Source organism: Pezoporus occidentalis, unplaced genomic scaffold (assembly GCF_034315485.1).
Source record: "Pezoporus occidentalis ecotype Australia unplaced genomic scaffold, CSIRO_AGI_Poc_V1 ctg10, whole genome shotgun sequence".
Taxonomy (NCBI): Eukaryota; Metazoa; Chordata; class Aves; order Psittaciformes; family Psittacidae; genus Pezoporus; species Pezoporus occidentalis.
In genome coordinates this window covers 2095252-2115552 of record NW_026912779.1, presented here as the reverse complement: position 1 = coordinate 2115552, position 20301 = coordinate 2095252, and the positions used below count along the sequence as shown (strand labels likewise).

Genomic DNA, 20301 nt, shown 5'->3' with positions numbered 1-20301 from the left:
CAAACATTACACTTCAAGTAACAAGGTTAATGTCTGAATCTGCTCTTTCAGCAGTAGTAAGCCACACTCTGTATTAAATATTGAATGCATTAAATAATCCATTCTTGAGAGTGGAGATGTGAAAGAACAAGACTGTTCTTTGTACATTTTTCCAAATTTTAAATAGGATAATGTTTTAGTTCCAAAATATTCCCAAATACATGTTCCTAGAATGGTTGAAACTATTAAAACTAAACCCAGATGCTCCACCTCAGGGGTGAAGGAGGGGAGGGAGGAGGATTTCAGTCAGCTCACACTCTGAGACACAAGCACCTGCTGTCAGCCTTCTCTAGTACTGGGTCAGTTTACTCAAGGAGCCAACTTCCTCAGCAGGGACTGAATTGTAGTAACAAAGTGCCTGAATTTACCATCTGTAAGGGTAGCATCAAACTTGCTTTTAAGAGTCTTCCCAGGTAAAAGCCAAATCTATCACAGTCTACAGGTTATAGTGGTGTTGCTCTGCCACTTGGGAGTAGAGTTGTAATGTTTAAGTTTTAACTGGATCAGTACTCCAGAAGACTCCCATCAGCTATGCTAAAAATGGAAGCCTTCCACATTCAGTTTGGGATCAGAAAAACAACCCAAAGACAAACTTTTCTACCTTTTAATTTACTTCAAGGGATGTCTAAGGCTCAGCAATCAGAGGCAGGGAGATTCCTGTCTTATAGCAAGTCTTCTCACCTCTCTTAGCTGGCTGAACGTTAAACAACTAGTTTGTATTGCTCTGTTGCTGAGCATGAGTGAGCTGGCCCAGGAGACCCACAACTGGTCAAGGCTGGTGCAAACAATGTCGCTAGTCTGTATAGGTATCCTGCTGGTGCCTACATGAGGACCACTAAAGGCAACTGATCAATCTCTAGATTATCCAATTTCTTCTAACTATTACTACATTGCAAATAACTTCCCTTTCAGCAACTCATTCTGATGTTTGCATATACCCAAAAATGAGGGAAGTATTCTTACACTCAGCTTGACACAAAGCTTCTTCACAGGTGTCAAGGTCTCTTAGTCTAAAAAATCCCCAAAGTCGAAACCAAACAACCAAACCAAAACCGAAAATAAAACTCTCGTGACTGTTTCTAGATACCTTTTCTGAAATCTCTTGTACTGATCTCCAGTTTGAATAAGGAACTGCCAATCATCTGAGATTTTCCAACGCACAATGTATTTCATAAGGATGTGCAGTATTTATCTAAGATACAGTCTTCCTGCAGGAACAGTGGCCAACAGCAATGCTGAGAACACATGCAAAAACTGGTGGTGTGGATGGAAGTGAAAACATCTAAATTGTTTAATCAAATCTTTATCTCAATGTTATGGAATTTCGGGATGTTTTTCAAGAACTGGGGAGGGACTCTTCATTAGGGACTGTAATGATAGGACAAGGGGTAATGGGTTCAAACTGAAACAGGGTAAGTTTAGATTGGGTATAAGGAAGACGTTCTTTACTGTTAGGGTGGTGAAGCACTGGAATGGGTTGCCCGGGGAGGTTGTGAATGCTCCATCCCTGGCGGTGTTCAAGGTTGGACAGAGCCTTGGGTGAGATGGTTTAGTGTGAGGTGTCCTTGCCCATGGCAGGGGGTTTGGAACTGGATGATCCTAAGGTCCTTTCCAACCCTAACTATTCTATGATTCTGTAACTCATGAACCAGTTTATTAGCATATGACTACTGTGTGGATTATCAACTTCTGCTACCCAGATTCTTAATTCCTAGAAACTGCTTCATCCCAAAGCCATTACTGCCTCATCAGAGCCCACAAGAAACAAACTGATGAGGCAGGTATGTTGCATGCACTGTTGCATGTTATATACTGTTGGCAGACACAGGGAGCTCAGCGGTTGGTTAGTCAGGCTCTTACAAAAATGCTTTTATAGTTGCCTTTAGGGGTTACTAGTTGACTGAGAATTATTTCACCCGTGGATCACCAGATTCTTATTCAGATCCAAGGCTGCAGACTTTTCCTCTTAGTTCTTTTGTTTCACAGGAGGACTCGGGGTCACTCTAAAGATTTGGATTGGGAGGGAAGGACATGACTTTTGATGCAAATGTGCTAATTGTGTGAATTAAAAACAAAGTCTTTCAACTATGCAACTCTTAAATGTTACATACTAATAATTCAAAGCCCGTAATTTATTCCCCCAATGTTTTACTTACTTAAACATTCTCTTCAGCTCCACATGTGGGGAAAAGGTCATGACTGGATGTTTTTTTCGACTCTTGGACCATTAGGATTAATGCCATACCCAGTATTTGGGTTAAAAAGCTTAATCTTGTGTTATCTGTTACCGCGGTGGTCTCCAAAAGGACTTCGGTTTCACTGCACTGTTTAGTAGTGGTGGTTTGGGCTTTTTTGTTAAACTGTGTGTATAAAAGTAAAGGTCTTTGGTCAAACACTGCTGCAGTTTAATTTGTACTGCATGGGAAAGAAGCCGGATTTACTCGGAGCTTTTGCAAGACGCTTTGTGAATAAACTCCATGATCTATTAAGCAGGCACGGTCCCGTATGGCAATGCAGGGACGTGACACACAAGTAGCAAGAGACAGCTTAAGGACAATAGCTTAGGCGAGCAAATCGCTGTCATCATTCGCTTTCCAGCGACCAGGTCGCCCCCTCCCCGCTCTGTCCCTGCCGTGTGCCTGGCTTTCACCTCAGCGCTTCCCAACGGTGAAGCATCCCCCATTTTACCCTTCACGGGCGGCAGCGACTCCAATGGGAGTCTCCCCCCCTCCTCTTTTTTTCTTCCCACACAACGAGTTTTTCCTTACCGACCCCTCATTTTTTCCCTTAAAGGCGACTCCACCAGCACCTCCCTCACCCCAGGGGCAGACCTGCGTGTGCCAGGCCCCCGGCCGCTCCTCCCTCCTCATCCTCCTCTGGGGGCCGAAGCCGCTCTCCCGCCTCCCCTCACGCGGCGCGGCCGTTGGGCGCGCGCTCCGCCGCAGCGCGCCGCGCACGAGCCCTGCAGCGCTTCCCCCCCCCCCCCTTTCCCCGCTTCATTCTTTGGCCCCGCCCCCGAGGAGAGGAAGGGACCGGGTCCCGGTCCGGCGGAGGGATCTCCGGGTACCGCGCACACAGCGAGGGGCGGAGGGATCCGTGCGCTGGAGCCGCCCGTCAGAGGGAGAGGGAGGGAAGGAGGGGAGGGAGTGATGCGGCGCAGCGGGGCTGGCTGAGGCGAGGTGGCCGTTATCTGGGAGCAGGGAGTGGGAAGCGGGGCTGGTGCGGCGGGAGGCTGAGGAGGGGTGGGCGTAGAGGGGCAGGAGAAGAGCTGGACACGGGGGTTTAGAGCTGGGGAAGGGGGTCGGGGGGCTCCGGAGGCCGAGGGGAGCGGCCAGCGCGGGGGAAGGGCGAGGTTGTGGGGCGAGGCGGCGTGTGCCGGTCCTGCCGCTGTCTCGTTTGGTGGAAAAGGGAAGGGGGTAGAAAAGGGAACTGCGTTAAAATAGGCTCTCATCCCTGCCGCCGGGGGCTGGTTCCCCCTCTGTGGCTGTCGTGCCACTGCGGGGAGGGGAGCGGAGGGGCTCTCTCGTGTGCAGGGGCTGAGCTGGGGGTCTCTGCCCCTCATTGCCTCCCCTCCTCTGGATTTTTGTGTGTGGGGAAGGGGCAGGATGAGCCTGCAGAGTTTTACTGGGATTTCTCCTTCCTTTCTGAGGAACTGCCGCTGCTGAAGCAGATTTTTTCCTTCCTTCCTTTTTTTTTGTCTGATGCAGAATCCCAGTAGCTAGGCAGCCTCCCTCTTTTCTTTCCTTCCGTCCTTCTACCCCTTCGGTATGTAGGAAGGGAGAGACCTCAATGGAGAAGCTGAAATACGCGTAGATGGACTTTCAGATGCCTTTTTTCTTGCACGAAGAAGATAAATCCCAGTTGCCAGCGCCCTTTTTGTTGGTGTTGAATTGCTTGGTAAAAATGGGGTTCAGTTCCTTCAGCTAAATCCTCGGGGCAGTTCAGAGTTGCTACAGCAAAGGACTTCAGGGTTTTTTTTGCATCAGAGGAGCTACGTTGATGTTAACCGTGTTCTTGTAAGATGGAGAACGAGATATTCACACCCCTCTTGGAGCAGTTCATGTCTAGCCCTCTTGTCACCTGGGTAAGCATTCATCTCTCCTCACACCTTAACTCATTTATGTGCTCATTGTTTGATGATGAACGCCTTGCGGTGGAGAACAAGGTGGAGTTAGTGTCACGGTGGTGATGGTTGTATTTTAGGTTAAGACGTTTGGACCGTTAGCTGGAGGAAATGGGACCAACCTGGAGGAATATGTGGCGCTGGTGGATGGCGTGTTTCTGAACGAAGTCATGCTGCAAATGTAAGTGTGTGCGAGTTGTGCCTTGGGTTCGTTTTTCTGCTCTTCTTTCTCTTGTGTGGTTTTATTTAATACGAAAACTCTTCCCCCCCCCCCATATTCGCCTTGGTAAATTTCTCTGTTTTATACTTGAAGTAGTAACATGGTTAGTTAAGAGGAGACTTGGGAGCATAGCAGATACTCTTCACACTTGGCTGTCCGAGTGATGTATTTGCAGGATGTATAGTGAATCACGATATGCAGAACTTACTGGAAAACTGGATGACTGTAAATAGTTTCCCAGCTTTCCAGTGGGGAAGCATAAAGGTTCATTCTGCTGTAAGTCATGCTCGTAAACAAAAATCTGAATAAATTTGCTTGCTAATAAGATTTTAATACCTGTCTTGGTTCATGTGACATGCTATTTAAGGATCATATGCGAGTCACATAATGTTGTTTACTGGGCAAACGGACTGTCCTTCAACTCCTTCTGCTGTATTTTTTACAGTTCTAAGTCAGAGTAGGTAGTTGTGCAGTAAAACTGATGTTTTAATTGACTCTATAGAATGCTTTCTGTCTGTGAGCCAGTGAAGAAACATTTTTACATGGTTTTATAAACTGTTTATTCAAAACTCTGATTGTTAGAAACATTTCTTTATAGTGACTTTTTGTTCATCGTAGTTGTGACTGGAATGTTGCCCACTACTGTAATGCTGGAGAGTAACGCTTTTGTCAAGTGCCTACTGATTTAATCATAAAAATGTTACTAGTGGAAAAATATTCTCCATACCTTTTTGGGCGGGCATTTTAAGTTTTTACAGAGAAATACAGTCTTTGTTTGTATAGATATGAAAAAATGTAGGTTTATGAATGGCTGGATAGATACGGTGGTGTGTGAGCGTGGCTTGTGTTGACAGCTGTTCCTCAGCAACACTGCTCAGTGATGGGCATCCTTTTACTCTGTTTACAGTTTTGACTCATTTAGTACTTTAAAGGTTTTTGCTGTTGCTGTTCAGCTTGTACAACTCGTCTACGTAGAAAGATCCACATGTTACATTCAAGTTTGAATTTTCATCCTTGTGAAATCAGCATTTGGTTTTGTCACCTAGTTTTATGCAGCTAAAATTCCAAGTGTTCACTCATGTAATATTGAGAAACATGGAAAACTTGGTGGAATTGAACTTTTTTGGAAGAAAAAAACATCTTGAGCATATTTCTAGCATATTTTAATAAGAATTTGAAGCGATGCATTCACTGAAGCATGCTGCTTTTGTTTTATGTATTTGTTTTCTTGGACTATATCTAAATGAAGTAGCTTCTCAATGGTGACCATGCACTGAACTTGCAGAGCTTGTATCTGGTGAAAATATTTGGAAGGTGGATTTGGCACTGGAACTGGATCAAGGTGCTTGTGAAGAATATAGCCTTGAAATTAAACTTTTTGAACACTTAAGTATCAGATATCAATTTATACTCTTATGTGGGATAGGTGTATGTAAAGTGGAAAGCTGTGGAGAGGGGACATTCCCATGCTTAAGCCAGAGTGCCTTTAATTTGGCTTTGACTTTGTGCTTTCTTCTTCCCAAACCATGATTACTGCAGTTAACTTAAGAGTTGGTTGTGTATGTATTAAAAAAACATGCCCAGGAGATGTAAAATAAAATAGCTTGGTAATCAGAACACTTAAAATCTGCCTTAAACTAGAGGTGTGGTATAAATAAAATTCATTTTACAAATATGTACCTACACTGGAAGGTGTATTTCATTGAAAATACCTTTTTTGCGGGCTGAAATGTGTTATGGTTGGTTACTGTAAGAGTACAGTTCTGGAAACTTCAGTTCTAGTTTGGAGGGGTTTAGTTTGTTTTGGGTTTTTTGCCAGGCTTGAAAGAGGGGAAAAAATGTTTCACGTTTTGCAGGCTGATTCCATCTCTGGTGAAGTCACTGTGGAAATCTGTGTTAGCTTCCAGTCCCGTTCACTTTGTATAGCCACCTATTAAACACATGTCTTCATTTGCAAAAACGTTTCAAAGATGCAGCTCCAACTACTCATCTCCATAACTTATTTTCAGTATTTTCCCTTTTTATTAGTATTTCTCTCTTTCCCTTTCAGTCTTAACTGCTGTATATTGAGAAAATGGGGCAGAAAAATTTGTATCATGTGACATCAGAAGCAAAATATTTTGCTACAGAATGTTATGTTTTGGGTAATTTTTCTTTTAAGCCCTCACTGACTTAATTCACATGAATTCGAGTTCTGTGGTTAGGAGCTGTGGCTCTCTTAAAAGCTATAGAGAAATGTTCCTGCAGAAGTCATCAGGAGTGTCATTTGTAGAAATACGTGGAAAGCACCGCTAGAAGTTGCTTTTCTTACATGACTTGTGTTATATAGTGCTTAATATTCACACCAGTTTTGAGATATTAAGGCTGTTCTGGTGTGGAAATACAGCTAGTGCATACCTGTCAGCTAAGGGCTTTGTGATGTGGTGGTGGTGTAGATCATTTCCTATAGTTGTAAAGCTTTTTGCAGCATGAGATGCTTTAAAGGCCCTTAAAAGCAAGAGCAGGTGGTGGCTGTTAGAGGTGCTGTGGTCCTGCTTTATATATGCTTTCATAGTTTATTTTTGCCAAATGTTGAAAAAACAAATTCTCTGACCATAAAAGTGAGTGCTAATATTGGATTAGGCACGGTTTGTAAACAGTTACACAGCCAGAAAAAGTGGCTTTGTTACTTGGAGAAGGCTTTTTGTTCAGTTAAAAAAGAGTTAATCCTGCCCTCCATCAGCTACAAGTGAGAGTGTTAGTATGGCATTTGTTTCTCCTTGTGCTTGTCTAGACCAAATCTATTTTCATCAATTGTAATGATTTAGACAGAGGAAACAGATGTCAGCATTGGAATAGTTGGGGGATAATGGTACTGAGATGGTTGGGTTTTATCAGCATTGAGTTTATTAGTGCCTCACGCATGAGAGAGAATAATTCATTGAATTCCTTTTATGTCTTTTGCTTTTGAGTTTTTGGACATTTTAGTACATGTGAAAATTACACAGATTCCATTCAATGTTACATCTGAAGAGCTCGCTCTTTGCTGGAGATGCCACAGGCCAGTTTTGTTATTATGATTTCATTTCATTTTTAATTAAGGAGAGTTCCAGTGTTACAATATTAGCTCCTAACTTGAGAGAATGTTTCTCATTTCCTGTTTAAATTTAGGTCCAGTTCTACAAAAGTATTAGGTTACCTACCTTCTGCTGGGATCAGTCAGTATCTGATACCTCTGGATAGAAACCCATCTGTCTTTCTAAATCTGAGCCTTTATCTTTGTGTTCTTTGATACAAACGGAGGTCATGCTTCTTGGAAATAAATCAGAACTCCAGAGATTGCTGCAGTGATGTTCTGCCACGGCAGGGAGGTGGAGGAACATACCAAGAATACTTCATACCTTTACTATACCTCTATATCATAATGTTTCTAATGTTATGAAGTGCTCATATACTTGAGTAAAATAAATGAAACAGTATTTTAATGGATTTAGTCACCTGTTGCACATTTTGGTGCAATTACAGTAAAATAATACTTAGTTGTGTTAGAGATGTTTTTCCAGAACCTGACTAACAACACCTCATTTATTTTAGCCTTAGTATTGCACTGCTTATATACTCTTCTGATCCCAAAAGATGGATGTTTCTTACAGAAACACTCATTTTCTGAGTGTTTTTGATCTTCATTTCTGATATTTGTTAATTAACTTTCAGCAGGGTTGTGTAAGAAGTTCTGAAAGTCTTGTAGTACAAACTGTTTCCCAAACTGACAAGAGTCTTACTGGTTCCTTTGAATAAAAATAGGCAGCTGCAAGGAATTAAGAGATTGAGACTTTAATTACATTTAGCACCACCATTAATTTTTGTTCAAGTAACAAAGGCTTGAAACTGCATTTTAGTTTTAAAGGTTTTACTTTTTTATGGTTTGTATTTGTGGAAATGGATCTGTTTGAACTGTTGGACAAATACTGTGTGCAGAACCATTACAGGACCAAACTCTGAAACAAGGTTCATTTAATCCACTGCCTGGAGAACCTGTCTGTTTTCATCACAGTGTTATGTTCATGACTTGTCTTAATTGACTATATTAATCAACATTATCCGTATCAGTTGCATCCAGACATGCTGAAAACTACTTCAAAGGATTAAGTATTTTATTGTTCTGTTTTTCTCCCCTTTGCTGCTTCCCCCCCTCCCCCATTTTTCCCTGTCTGGATCCACATGCCAGTGTTTCACACCCATAGAATTTTCCAGGTGGACCGGCTGACTCTTTCCTTCCAACGCTCTCGTGGTGTCTGCCTAGAATGTGCAGAGTGCTTCACTGAGTCCTAGTCTGAGCTCTTTAGTTGTATGCTTTTTTCCAAGCAATTGAGCTTGCCAGCCCATACTTCTGGCTTGCCTGTATCTTTCCCTGAAAACTGGACTCCATCTCTAGTGCTTGAGCCAGCTGCCTGCCTGGGTGGAAGACTTCAGGAACATGCACTCCAACCCAATTAACTCTTTTGTGAGAAGACCAACTAGCAAGAGGCAGCTTCAGGTGGGGAAAAAAGGCTTTGGGAAAATGAAATTGAGTTTGGCAGTAACACTGTGAGCATGTACTTTAAAGAAAAGTCAAATATTATGAAGGCTCTGCCTTTCTCACCTTCTTGAAGCAAATGGATTTGATTCACACTTTTCAGATGTACTCTGTCAGGCTTCCGCACAAGGAAGGTAGATGTCACTGTAGTAGCTGGTGAGAGTTCTTGCTCCTAAGAGTGGTTCTGCAGCTGTAGAGCCTACATTTTTCTTAAGGAAAGCTGGATTTATAACATTCATTTTTCTTGTAAAGAAGCAAATTCTGTAGTAAGTGTCAAGCAGAATGTGCACCATGGTAAAGATTGCTGGAGTTATAACCTTTTAATTACAAAAAAGGGCAGTTCTTAAGGTGTAACGATGATTAATTTTGCAGTGAGCTTTGAATTGGGCAAATGAAGGGAACATAGGCGGATACCTGTACTTCTGAGGTGCTTGGGTTTTCGTGGCTAAAGGGAAGTGTGGCTTGAATGTGGAGTGCTTAAAGTATTTGCTCTTTGCTTATGCCTGAAGTTTGACTAGGGTTTTTTATGCTTTTATATTTTTTCTGCAGTTGGTGTCTGCTTTCCTTCATCCTGTCTGCTCTGATTCAGTAAACTGTTCTGTGGTTCACTTGTTTCTTGCAGTGTTTTAAAGATCGGGAAGTAAATCATCTTTCTCTGCTTGCATTCATCCATTTTTTTCTCTCTTCTGCATGTGCTATCTTGAGTATATATCTTTCACTCTGTCTTCTTGTTTCTTTTGGTAGTGTACTACTTAATCCCATCCGTAGTCCAGGCTGGTAGCAGTAGCTGTGTCCAGGGAATAAAAGCTGAGTTAAAAAAGTTTCCTAATACATACAGAGATGCTCCCTTGAGTCTACCTGCCTGCTCCAAAAATAGCAGTCTTGATTGAAAGATCTAAAATCAAAATAACTTGTTTCAGCAAGGAAAATATTCTGCCAAGGGAAAAACATACTCATTATGGTTTTACAGTTTTATTTTCAGTTTATTTTGCATTTCACTCACATTCTACATGCTGTAGAATAATGAAATGAACCTACTGACAGCTTTCTAGGCTATAACGTGTTTCACTGTCATAAAGGTAAGAGTGTGCTGACACACCATCTCCTCAATAGCTCAGGGCTGTTTTGCTTGTAGAGACACACGGATAGAATCATAGAATAGTTGGGGTTGGAAAGGACCTTAAGATCATCTAGTTCCAACCCCCTGCCATGGGCAGGGACACCTCACACTAAACCATATCACCCAAGGCCTCATCCAGCCTGGTCTTGAAGGGATTGATGCATTGGAGACTACACAGCAGATACCTGAGCAGGATAACGGAGGAGGTACAGCCAGAGAACACAGTGCAGCACTACTAAATAGAGCTGTTGTTACACGAGGTTGAGTTGGGTTTAGCTGAAGTTGAAGGACCATGTGGGGAACACCAGGAGTGTGATGTTGAACCAGAGGAAGACAGCTCCCTGTTTGACACTAGTGGCTGTGTTGTGTGCTACTGTAGCAGTTCGGGTGTGATGGCTGAGTGGTACATCTAAGCATCATTTGCCCTTTGCAGCACCCAGTGTTCAGGCTGGGTGAGCTTTCTAGTTCCAGTTATGGCTGGCTATGATATTTCTGTTTGTGGAGCTGACTTTGCTCTTTACCTGCCTCTGCTTCTGTGCTGTGGCTGTCCTGACTCCCTGTGTTGTAACAGAAGGCAAAACACAACTGCTTTTGCTCTACTTTTTGTACCAGAAAGGCCAGTTTGCCCAGGTGACTGAGGTGCCTTGAGCCACCCTACAATGTTGCCGTATTTCTTTGTTGTATAACAGCAGTAAATTCCAGAATTTTGGATTAGCTACAGATGCCTTACCTGTGCTGATCAGCTTGCATCTTCCAGTGGCAAGGCTGTGTTTCCTGAAGTATCATGACTGGTTGGGGATCTCTACAGCACAAGCCTTTGCCAAGTATTGCTGTGCTCTTGATAGTTCTTTTGAAAACTAATCAAGTACATTGACAAATTGATTGCTAAATCCTAGTATGGTTTGTGTTGGAAGAGACCTTAAAGCCCATCCATTTCCAACCGCCTGCCACAGGCAGGGCACCTTCCACTAGAGCAGCTTGCTCCAAGCCCCTGTGTCCAACCTGGCCTTGAACACTGCCAGGGATGGGGCAGCCACAGCTTCTCTGGGCACCCTGTGCCAGCGCCTCAGCACCCTCACAGGGAAGAGCTTCTGCCTAAGAGCTCATCTCAATCTCCCCTCTGGCAGGTTCAAGCCATTCCCCTTGGCCTGTCCTTACAGGCCCTTGTCCCAAGCCCTTCTCCAGGTTTCCTGCAGCCCCTTTAGGCACTGGAGCTGCTCTAAGGTCTCCTCTTAAGGAGCCTTCTCTTCAGGCTGGACCAGCTCAGCTCTCTCAGCCTGTCTCTAGAGCAGAGCTGCTTCAGCCGTTGCAGCATCTCCATGACCACATCATCTGGGCACATCTTAAGCTCATCTTAAGATCATTTAAGCACATCTTAATCTTGTGTAAATTCAAGCTTTTTCTCATGTATTTCTTCTGTTAAAAAGGGATTTTTTTAGCTTTGTGTTCTTTCATATGTTCCACTTATATTTGGTTTCCCCTTCTTTTTCTCTAAATATCAGTTTGTTGCCTGCCTTGTCTTTCACACTGTACCACTTTTCCCTATGCAGTAATTATTTAGGGATCAAGACTGTTTTCAAAATGCTGTTTTGTTAAAGCACATGACCTCAGTGGTCAGAAATTGTATGGTAATAACTGTGCAGGAGTCTCTATTTGTTTGTTTGCTTTGGTTTAGAGTCCTGTATCTCAGCCTTCAGATGCTCCAATGAGGGATAGCCTCTTGGGCAGCTGTTAGTAACCAGTGCTTAAAAAATGCCCTCCATTGGACTAAGGTATGTTAAGGCATTGAATCAAAGCAAGACTACTGCTTGACCCAAACTGTTGGTGTGTTTTCCATTGGCTTCCCCTAAAGAAAAGGCAATAATAACCTTACATTGTATGCTTAGATTTGAAAATAGTAGGGGATGAAATTGTCAACAGCTTGTGTCATGTTTCTGTCTGTTGAGTGACTCTTTGAATGTGTTGCACATTTTGATACACTTGAAAACTTGCTTCCGTTCCTGTACTGCTAGGAGATAGAGTCTGCTTGGGCTTATTACAGAATTTTATCTGATTTTAAGCTGCAGTGAAATATTTGCTCTAGTTTTTGTTTGTATTTTTATTTTCTTAAATCAGCCCTTGAGCAGAAAATGTCAGGTGTAATTTCCTGGCAATTTGAGAATATACTTGTATGTTGAGAGTACTGTGTAAGCCAGACGAAAGCAGAATACAGATACTAGTTGATCTATGGTAGAATGTAGAAAAATGTCATACTTGCAAAGTGCTGGGTTGCATCTTAGCCAGAATATTAATCCTTTAAGAGTTTGTATGTATGCTTATCTTGTAGCTTTGGGTAGTCAACAGGGGTAAGGTCTTTCTGGTGTATATATATATAAAAATCAGTAGGAGATTGTACATGCATTAATATGCATGCAGAATCTGCAAGGCATTTCAGTTGGTGTGCTGAAGCAATGAAGTTGCTCACATGGATGAGATTTTTACAAGAAATGTAACTTATTTTCTTTGGCAATCCCCATCTTTCCAGGAGCCTTGCATATGGATTTGTCTCTTTCTCTGGAATAATCTGGGCAAAGGCTCAGGTATGTCAGCAGTTGAATAATTCGTGCAGGAAAAGATGAAGATGTATATTGTTATTAGCTTACTTACAGGAGGGTTATTGTCCTTCATAAGAAAAGAATAGTCTAGATTTGTGTTCTAACCTGAAGTATTTAACTTGACAATACATGATTATCAAATAAAGCAGAGTACATAGTGCTGTGGTGTTGAAAGTTCAGGTAGGAGAGAAAAAATATATGCAAACTTAATCTCTTAAGAGTTTGGGTTGTTTTTTTTAAGCTCAAGTAAAGAAGATGCATAAATGTCTCTTAAATTCTACATAAATTATTTTCCTTTCTATTAATATTTGAAATAACTTTGCATGTTAGCTTCACAAATGTCATTTGCTGAGGGCAATAAGTGTTTATTTGCTTCTCTTCTGTTCTGCTTGCTGCTCCGTATCTGTGATGACAACTTTCTGGCCCTGTTCTGCTTCTTTTATAACTCTTTCTGATGTTTCTTCCAAACCACTTAACCTGTATGTTTGCAGAATGTTCTTTTCAAGGTAGATTGTAAGAACATTTTCTCACTTTAATGCCTTCTGATGTTTGGTACCAAGTCATGCTGCATCTTGTGATCCAGATCGGAGAGTGCTTACTTGTGTAAGGCTAATCTTTCTGTCACAGGATTATTGGGGGTGTAAATGTTTGCAGTGTTTTAATGGCCTGTTAACATGAGGTGTTAATCAGGAAGTCAACTAGTTTTCACTTACTCTGTTAAATAGAATTGGACTAAATAGATCTTAAAGCTTGAACTTGCTTCAGAAATAAGAAATGTTGACCCTCAGAGGGAAAATAACACACAGTGAAACTGTACAAAACTTCAGTATTCCTTCTCCTCAGTACTTTTTTTTTTTCTGTGGTATCTCCATCTTCTGAAGGGGGCCTACAAGGGTGCTGGAGAGGGACTCTTCATCAGGGACTGTAGTGACAGGACAAGGGGTGATGGCTTCAAACTGAAGCAGGGGAAGTTCAGGTTGGAGATAAGGAAGAACTTTACTGTGAGGGTGGTGAGGCAGTGTAATGGGTTGCCCAGGGAGGTTGTGAATGCTCCATCCCTGGCGGTGTTCAAGGCCAGGTTGGAGTGGGCTTGGAGCATCCTGTCTAGTGGAAGGTATCCCTGCCCATTGCAGGAGAGTGGAACTGGAGGAGCTTAAGGTCCCTTCCAAACCAAACCAGGCTGGGGTTCTGTGATTCTGTAGATCTTCCTTTCCGTTACTGACACTTTTTGGTTTGGTGGTAGCCAGTTTACCTGTGCTCTGTGGAGCAGAGACTGCTCCATGTTCTCATTGAGAGTTGCAGGGAGCTCACCCAAGTTACTCAGTGCAGTTGGTGGTGATTCACCGTTTTCAGTCTTTGGCAGAAAGGTTTGTTTGAGGTTTTTTTACATAATGTGATAGGAAAAAGAGTACATCTGCTAGTCAAGCTGAAACAATAGTAGTAAAATTGTTCCATGCTATGCGATGATAAAGACAGCTGTTGATCTGTAAGCTTGGAAGGTATGGATTTTTGGGGGGTGTTAACTCAGTGATACAAGTGTGTGCTTAGTAAATGACAAGTAAACTGTATTATTTCCTTTTGTTTTCTCCTACATGTTGCTCACCTGCATGCATCTTCCTTATTACCATTAAGGAAAAGTTACAGAAAATCTGGTCTGTTCTGGGCTCTCCTTTTTTAAAACCATGGGAGGTATACATTAAAGATCAGCCACCAGCCTCTGGAGTGTACTATACTTTGAGGTCCTTAATGACATGATTTAGTGGTGGACTTGGCAGTCCTGGGATAAAAAGTTGGACTTGATCTTAAAGGTCTTTTCCAGCCCCGTTGCTTCTGTGATTTTTGTGTGGCTGTTTGCACATTCAGGTGTACACCTGGGAGTACACAGGTAGGAGGGGATTTCTCTTCCTGCAGATAATACCACTGACAGTGGGACCATCCAACAGAGCAGTGTTGGTCAGAGCAGCCTTGAGGTGCAAGGTGCAGCAGGCCCATGTTAATGGACAAGGGAGGGTCAGGGTTACTTGGCACAAAGGCTTGTGGCGCTGCTTCAGATACAGTTATTCCAGCACACTTCAGCCATGAGTAATTAGGTAGCTCCTCTGCTGTGAATGCCAACAAGAGAGCTTACGCACTGTGCAGCTACCCTGTGAGTAGTTCAGCCTGGTCAGATGGTGCAGAACTAAGGCAGAGAGTAGGAAAGCTGTCTCATAATGCTCAGTAGTGTTCCCCTTGATCCCCACTAGCCAGTTGATTTGTTGTAGGCCACTTGGTCATGTTTTTTTTTTTTTTAACGTAGGCCTAGAGCTTCAGCCTCCTGATAGTTTATGATGTTGGATGTAATCCTGGGAGATGGGGTTTTGTGCCAGGGCCAAAAGGATTTTGATGTCAGACCTACTTCCTAAAACTCACATTAGCTTGAAACAAAAACCCGTTGCTACCAGCTGCTCAACTTCTGCACTTACAGTCAATCTTTGCTAAGTGCAAAATGTGCTTAAATGGAGATAGTAATGGGCATCTTGTTTTGTGGTGAAGGATATCATGCGTTTGTAGTGGTATCTTTAGATATTTAAGCAGGTGTCTGCAGAATTACATGACCATTTTATCTGCATTGATTGCTGCTCAAACACTGTTCTTGGAAGGGTAGAACTACAGGCACTTTACAAGTAAGAGACAGATTATCATAAATGCCTGTTAAAAAGCCAAGGAAGAGTGGTTAGTATAAATCATGTTTGCTTATTGCAAGTCAGGATTTGAGCATCCTTTTACTGGATCCTGTGTAGATAAAACAGCTTAGCTGGATTCAGAAGTGAACACTCCTAGAAATTACATCCCTTGTGTCTTCAGCAAGTCAGACTGTAGCTCTCCAGTTGTATCAGTCATGTGTACATTGTGTGATATCAGTGGGCCATCACATTGTTCAATATTTACAAGGGCCTCTAGGGACAGGACAAAGGGAATGGCTTTAACCTGCCAGAACAGGGGAGATTGAGATGAGCTCTTAGGCAGAAGCTCTTCCCTGTGAGGGTGCTGAGGCGCTGGCACAGGGTGCCCAGAGAAGCTGTGGCTGCCCCATCCCTGGCAGTGTTCAAGGCCAGGTTGGACACAGGGGCTTGGAGCAAGCTGCTCTAGTGAAAGGTGTCCCTGCCCGTGGCAGGGGTTGGAGCTGTATGAGCTTTAAGGACCCTTCCAACCCAAACCAGACTGGGATTCTGTGAATATCATCAGTACATTGCAGCCTCTGAGCTTGCGTGTCTTGCCTGATACTCTTCAAGAGGTGGAGGGACTTTATTGCCATCTCTTCTTCAGATAAGAATGTGTTGAGTTACTTCTCTGCATGCTTCAAGAATGGATAGTCTGTTCATAGGATCTTAGAATCAACTAGGTTGAAAAGACCTTTAAGATCAAGTCCAAACTATTACCCCAGGACTGCTGTCCTTAGGGAAGTCATCCATTTAAATCCATTTCTGTCAACATAGGAATTCTGAAAAACATGTGCTGGAGCTATAGCAAAGGAGTTAAGATTTTTTTTTTTTGTTTAATCTTTTTTATAGGTTTAGCATGGAAGCAGCAGCAATTTGTCATACTGATAGATGCAGGAGGAGTTTGAAGTACACCATCTTGTCCCAGCCTTTCTAGAACATACACGGTCAGAAGATTCAGCCACTGAAATACTGTACTTCAGAATCTGCCCCATCCTTTGATGCAGTAAATCCTGCAGGCTGACCCTTTAGCTGTGATTGAGTTTAAAACTGATCCAGCACTACCCTAGTGGAGGCCAGTGTTCCTTTTGTCCCACGTGCAGAGGTGCTTCCAATAGATCCATTGCCTCAACTACCTGCTTTGGTGTTGCTTCAAATGCTTAAAGCAAGTGGAGATTATCAGTTATTCTCCAGTGAAGGCCCTGATCTTACTTCAGCTTTCACGGTAAAAGGACACTGCTGTATTAAATTTTTTTGCAAACCACATTTTATATGTGTTTATTATTTTCCTACTAATAGTAAATAATGGAAATGCTGCTTTATCATTTGAACTCTATCCCAAAATTCCAATATCAGTAATTACTAAAGTATTTGGCAGAGAGGGGGAATGAGCCTCAGTATTCCAGTTAAAGGAACTTTGCAAAAAATGCAACTTTATTAGTCAAGCAACACTTATGTGTAAGTGAATACTATGCTGCTGTAAGTTAAAACGCAGAGTAACAGTCAGTATGTTACCCTTTGAGATGTACACTTTTGCAGGATTTCTTCCAAAGTGCTTGTTTCAGCATTTCACTGTAATGAACAAATACATTCAAACAATGATATATTTAGAATTAGAGTGCGTTATAATACTAGAGTTAATCATGAAGCACCATCAAGGAACAGATGGCAGGAGGGGACACAACTGGTTTGCAGTCTGCATAGATTTAAGCATGAAGCCATTAAGCTATCAGATTCCCATTTCTGATAGATTTTGGTCAATGAAAATTTAAAGACACCTAATCCCTGATTATATGAGGTCTCAATCTGTAACTCATGGAACTGGTGGGATTTCAAAATCACTGAAGTTCTCTAATCAGGAGTTTTAAACTAATGCATTATTGGGATAGATGCTCCTGTCTGGTTTTACTGCATTGAAATTAATGTATCTTGTCATAAGTAGGTTGCTCTTAAATGTAAAATTGCTTAAGGGTATCTTTTACTGCTCTGCTTCCTATTGACTTCCGGACAGATTTGCCCTATTTTGCCAGGCTATTTGCTGCTGAAGCAGTTCAGTATCTCCACCTAATAAAAGCAGTTCAGAGCATATATTTGCCTTAACAATATTTACAGTGTAACAAGCACGGTAGCCGTTTCAATCTAGCATTGTTTAAAAAGTCTTTTTTAAAGATGTATTTTACAAAAGGTCTGTTTTAGACCTGATTTCTTTTCAAAATAATTTCATTTGCATCTTATTCCCAATAGCACATACCAGTTTATTTCAGTGGTATTGCACCAAATGTACCCTAATGAGCAAAATGGTTTGGTATTAATAAACATGTAATTATTACAACATTTTCTTAGTCATAGAAATTAAATAATTCACTATAATACAAGTAATTTATTAAAATCTGTTACAAGTTAGTTGCCAAGAAAATGTGAACAGATCTAAAGATGCATGCTCTTGAAAGTACAGGTTCTGGTGGCTTATGTTTAGAACTTTATCTTTCTGTCTGAAAAACTAGGCAGATTTGATTAGTTATTTCAAGTGCTTGGTGAGAAAATTAGTATGTCTGTTCCGGGCTTGGACCAGACAGACGAATTACAGTTATACAAACAACATATAACGGAAAACTTGTAGCTAACATTGTGCTGTGTTATTTCCTCTGGGAGAGGAATGAGTTAAGACATCGATATTTAAGAAGATGGACTGTATTGACTAACTGAAGATAATTTAAAATGGTGTTTTGTGGATTAAGGAGACTACTGAGCTTTAAAGTTGGAGGTTCAGAGGAAATGAGACCTGGTTATCAGTACTGGGAATGAAGGTGGGTTTACTTTTTACAGTAATAAATCTGCTGAAGGATGTAATCACAGCTCTTTTGGTAACAGTGCACAGTGTGAGAAGTGATCTGTCAGGTCTGGTCTGGCTGTTCAATGCTCTCTGCAAGTCAAAACTGACATTTCATACATAATCTGAAAGCTTGAAATCAGTGACTGCTGATGAGGGAGCACTGGTAAATGCAAACACTGAAGGAGTCTTCTATCAACTGGTCTTTATTTTAGATGTTTATGTTTCAACAGGTGGGTCATTTTAGTAGGGAGCCTATTAATATCCTGTGTTTATAAAGTATAATCACTGAATCAAATAATGTGGTTAGAAAGATTTAGATGACCATAGCAGAGAGGTAAAGGAAAGGTATTTGCACAGGAGGATATTGATACAGGATATCACTCCAGGAAGAGTTAGAAGAAGTTTTTTTCTGAGTAAAAATCGCCCTAGTCATTGCTCACATGTATTGAGTGAGAGTGGTGATGAGAACTTACCCCCCTTGTTTGAAGGATAACAAGCCAATACAACAGTCTTTACCACAAAGAGACAAAATCAAGGAAATAAAACTTCCCAAAGGGCTATAGTGCGTTACGTTGTTATGAGGATGATCAGGGGCTGGAGCACCTCCTGTATGAAGATAGGCTGAGAACATTAGGGCTGTTCAGCCTGGAGAAGAGAAGCTGCGTGGAGACCTCAGAGCAGCTTCTGGTATCTGAAGGGGGCTACAGGGATGCTGGAGAGGGACTCTTCATTAGGGACTGTAGTGATAGGACAAGGGGTGGTGGGTTCAAACTGAAAGAGGGAAGTTTAGGTTGGAGATAAGGAAGAAGTTCTTTACTGTGAGGGTGGTGAGGCACTGGAACAGGCTGCCCAAAGAAGTAAATGCTCTATCCCTGGCAGTATTTAAGGCCTCAGGCGATATGGTCTGGTGTGAGGTGTCTCTGCCTGTGGCAGGGGGTTGGAACTGGGTGATCTTAAGGTCCTTTCCAACCCAAACCACTCTGTTTCTATGTTTAACTGCATTAGAAATGATTGGTAGAGATTAATAATGTTAGTGCTGATATTTAAGCAACTGTAATTTTATTATTGCTCAAAAGCAAGGGGTTAAACTTCCTGTTAGCACAATCTGTTTTAAAGTTCTGTTGAGAAATGTCAAGGGACCTCTGAGATCTGGTTTTCTGGTGGACCTGGTGTTGTAATCTTTTGGAGAAATGCAATTAATTCTGTGCGCCAGGTTGTCCTGGGGCTGACATTCTGATTTTGCTTGGTGATAGTCTGCACTAGCACAGGATCATTTAACTGGCCTGTGAGGGGGTTTTTCAAGTGATAAAGATACAGCTCCAAGAGCACATCTGTGGCCCAAGTTTTTGCAGGAAAATTCAGTCTCGGTAAACTGCTGCCTGCAATTCATGCCAAAAAGAAAATGCAGAGGTTGAATGCTTTCTGTTCTGAGATACAGGAATGAATCCTTTTGACCCAGTATAACTTTTGTAAGAAAGAAACCTGGAATTTTCATAATCTGTCAGGAATTTGTCAGCAAATGTGAGTTGGTCTTGATAGATGCAGGTATGCACAACATCAGAAAAAATACATCTATGGAGAGAGGGGGATATGATATGTGGGGTGAATTGGTGGAAATAAATGAATGTTACTTTACATTCAGCAGCAGTTGGTACATACCAACAGAATTTCTAACTATCTTTGTCAGTGTATAATTTGGTGGAGTTGATCAATATGCTGTTGGTTTTCTAAGGATTATGATGGAGAAGATGAATCATAAGAATGATTCGCAGTGTTGCTGTTGCCAAGGGTCCACTACAGTGTTCTGTAAGGGCCCAGATTGCGTTGTATCTGTAGTGCTCACATGTGAGAGATGTGAATTACTTTTGTACTGTGAGGGGAAATGCTGGTGTTCAGGTGCAACATCCAGGTACCAGTATAATGACATCTTGCTATTCCTGATCCGACTTCAAGGGTTTATATTTGTAATGTCAAATAAAACACAGAGCTCATGTGCTCTGTCTTTGGTGTATGTGAGTACCTATAGTGAAATACTGTCCTGCAGAACCATCAGGGTCTAACTGGAGGAAACCCCAGCGTCAGACCTGTTTCATTTGTGATCCCAAGAGTGAAATTAAG

General features: G+C 41.9%; 1 protein-coding gene across 15 annotated transcripts in view; it reads left to right on the top strand.

The window, feature by feature from the left end:
- Nucleotides 1-3079: 3079 nt before the first annotated feature.
- The window catches only part of CCDC88A (coiled-coil domain containing 88A), an 81981-nt gene continuing 64759 nt past the window's right edge, over nt 3080-20301 (top strand). For all 15 annotated transcript variants that reach the window (XM_062609278.1, XM_062609288.1, XM_062609269.1 and 12 more), the window contains exons 1-3: nt 3080-3218; nt 3747-4123; nt 4243-4343. In XM_062609278.1, coding sequence (XP_062465262.1) covers nt 4061-4123; nt 4243-4343 — 164 coding nt within the window. In that variant the 5' untranslated portion in view covers nt 3080-3218; nt 3747-4060. The remainder of the gene's footprint in view (nt 3219-3746; nt 4124-4242; nt 4344-20301) is intronic.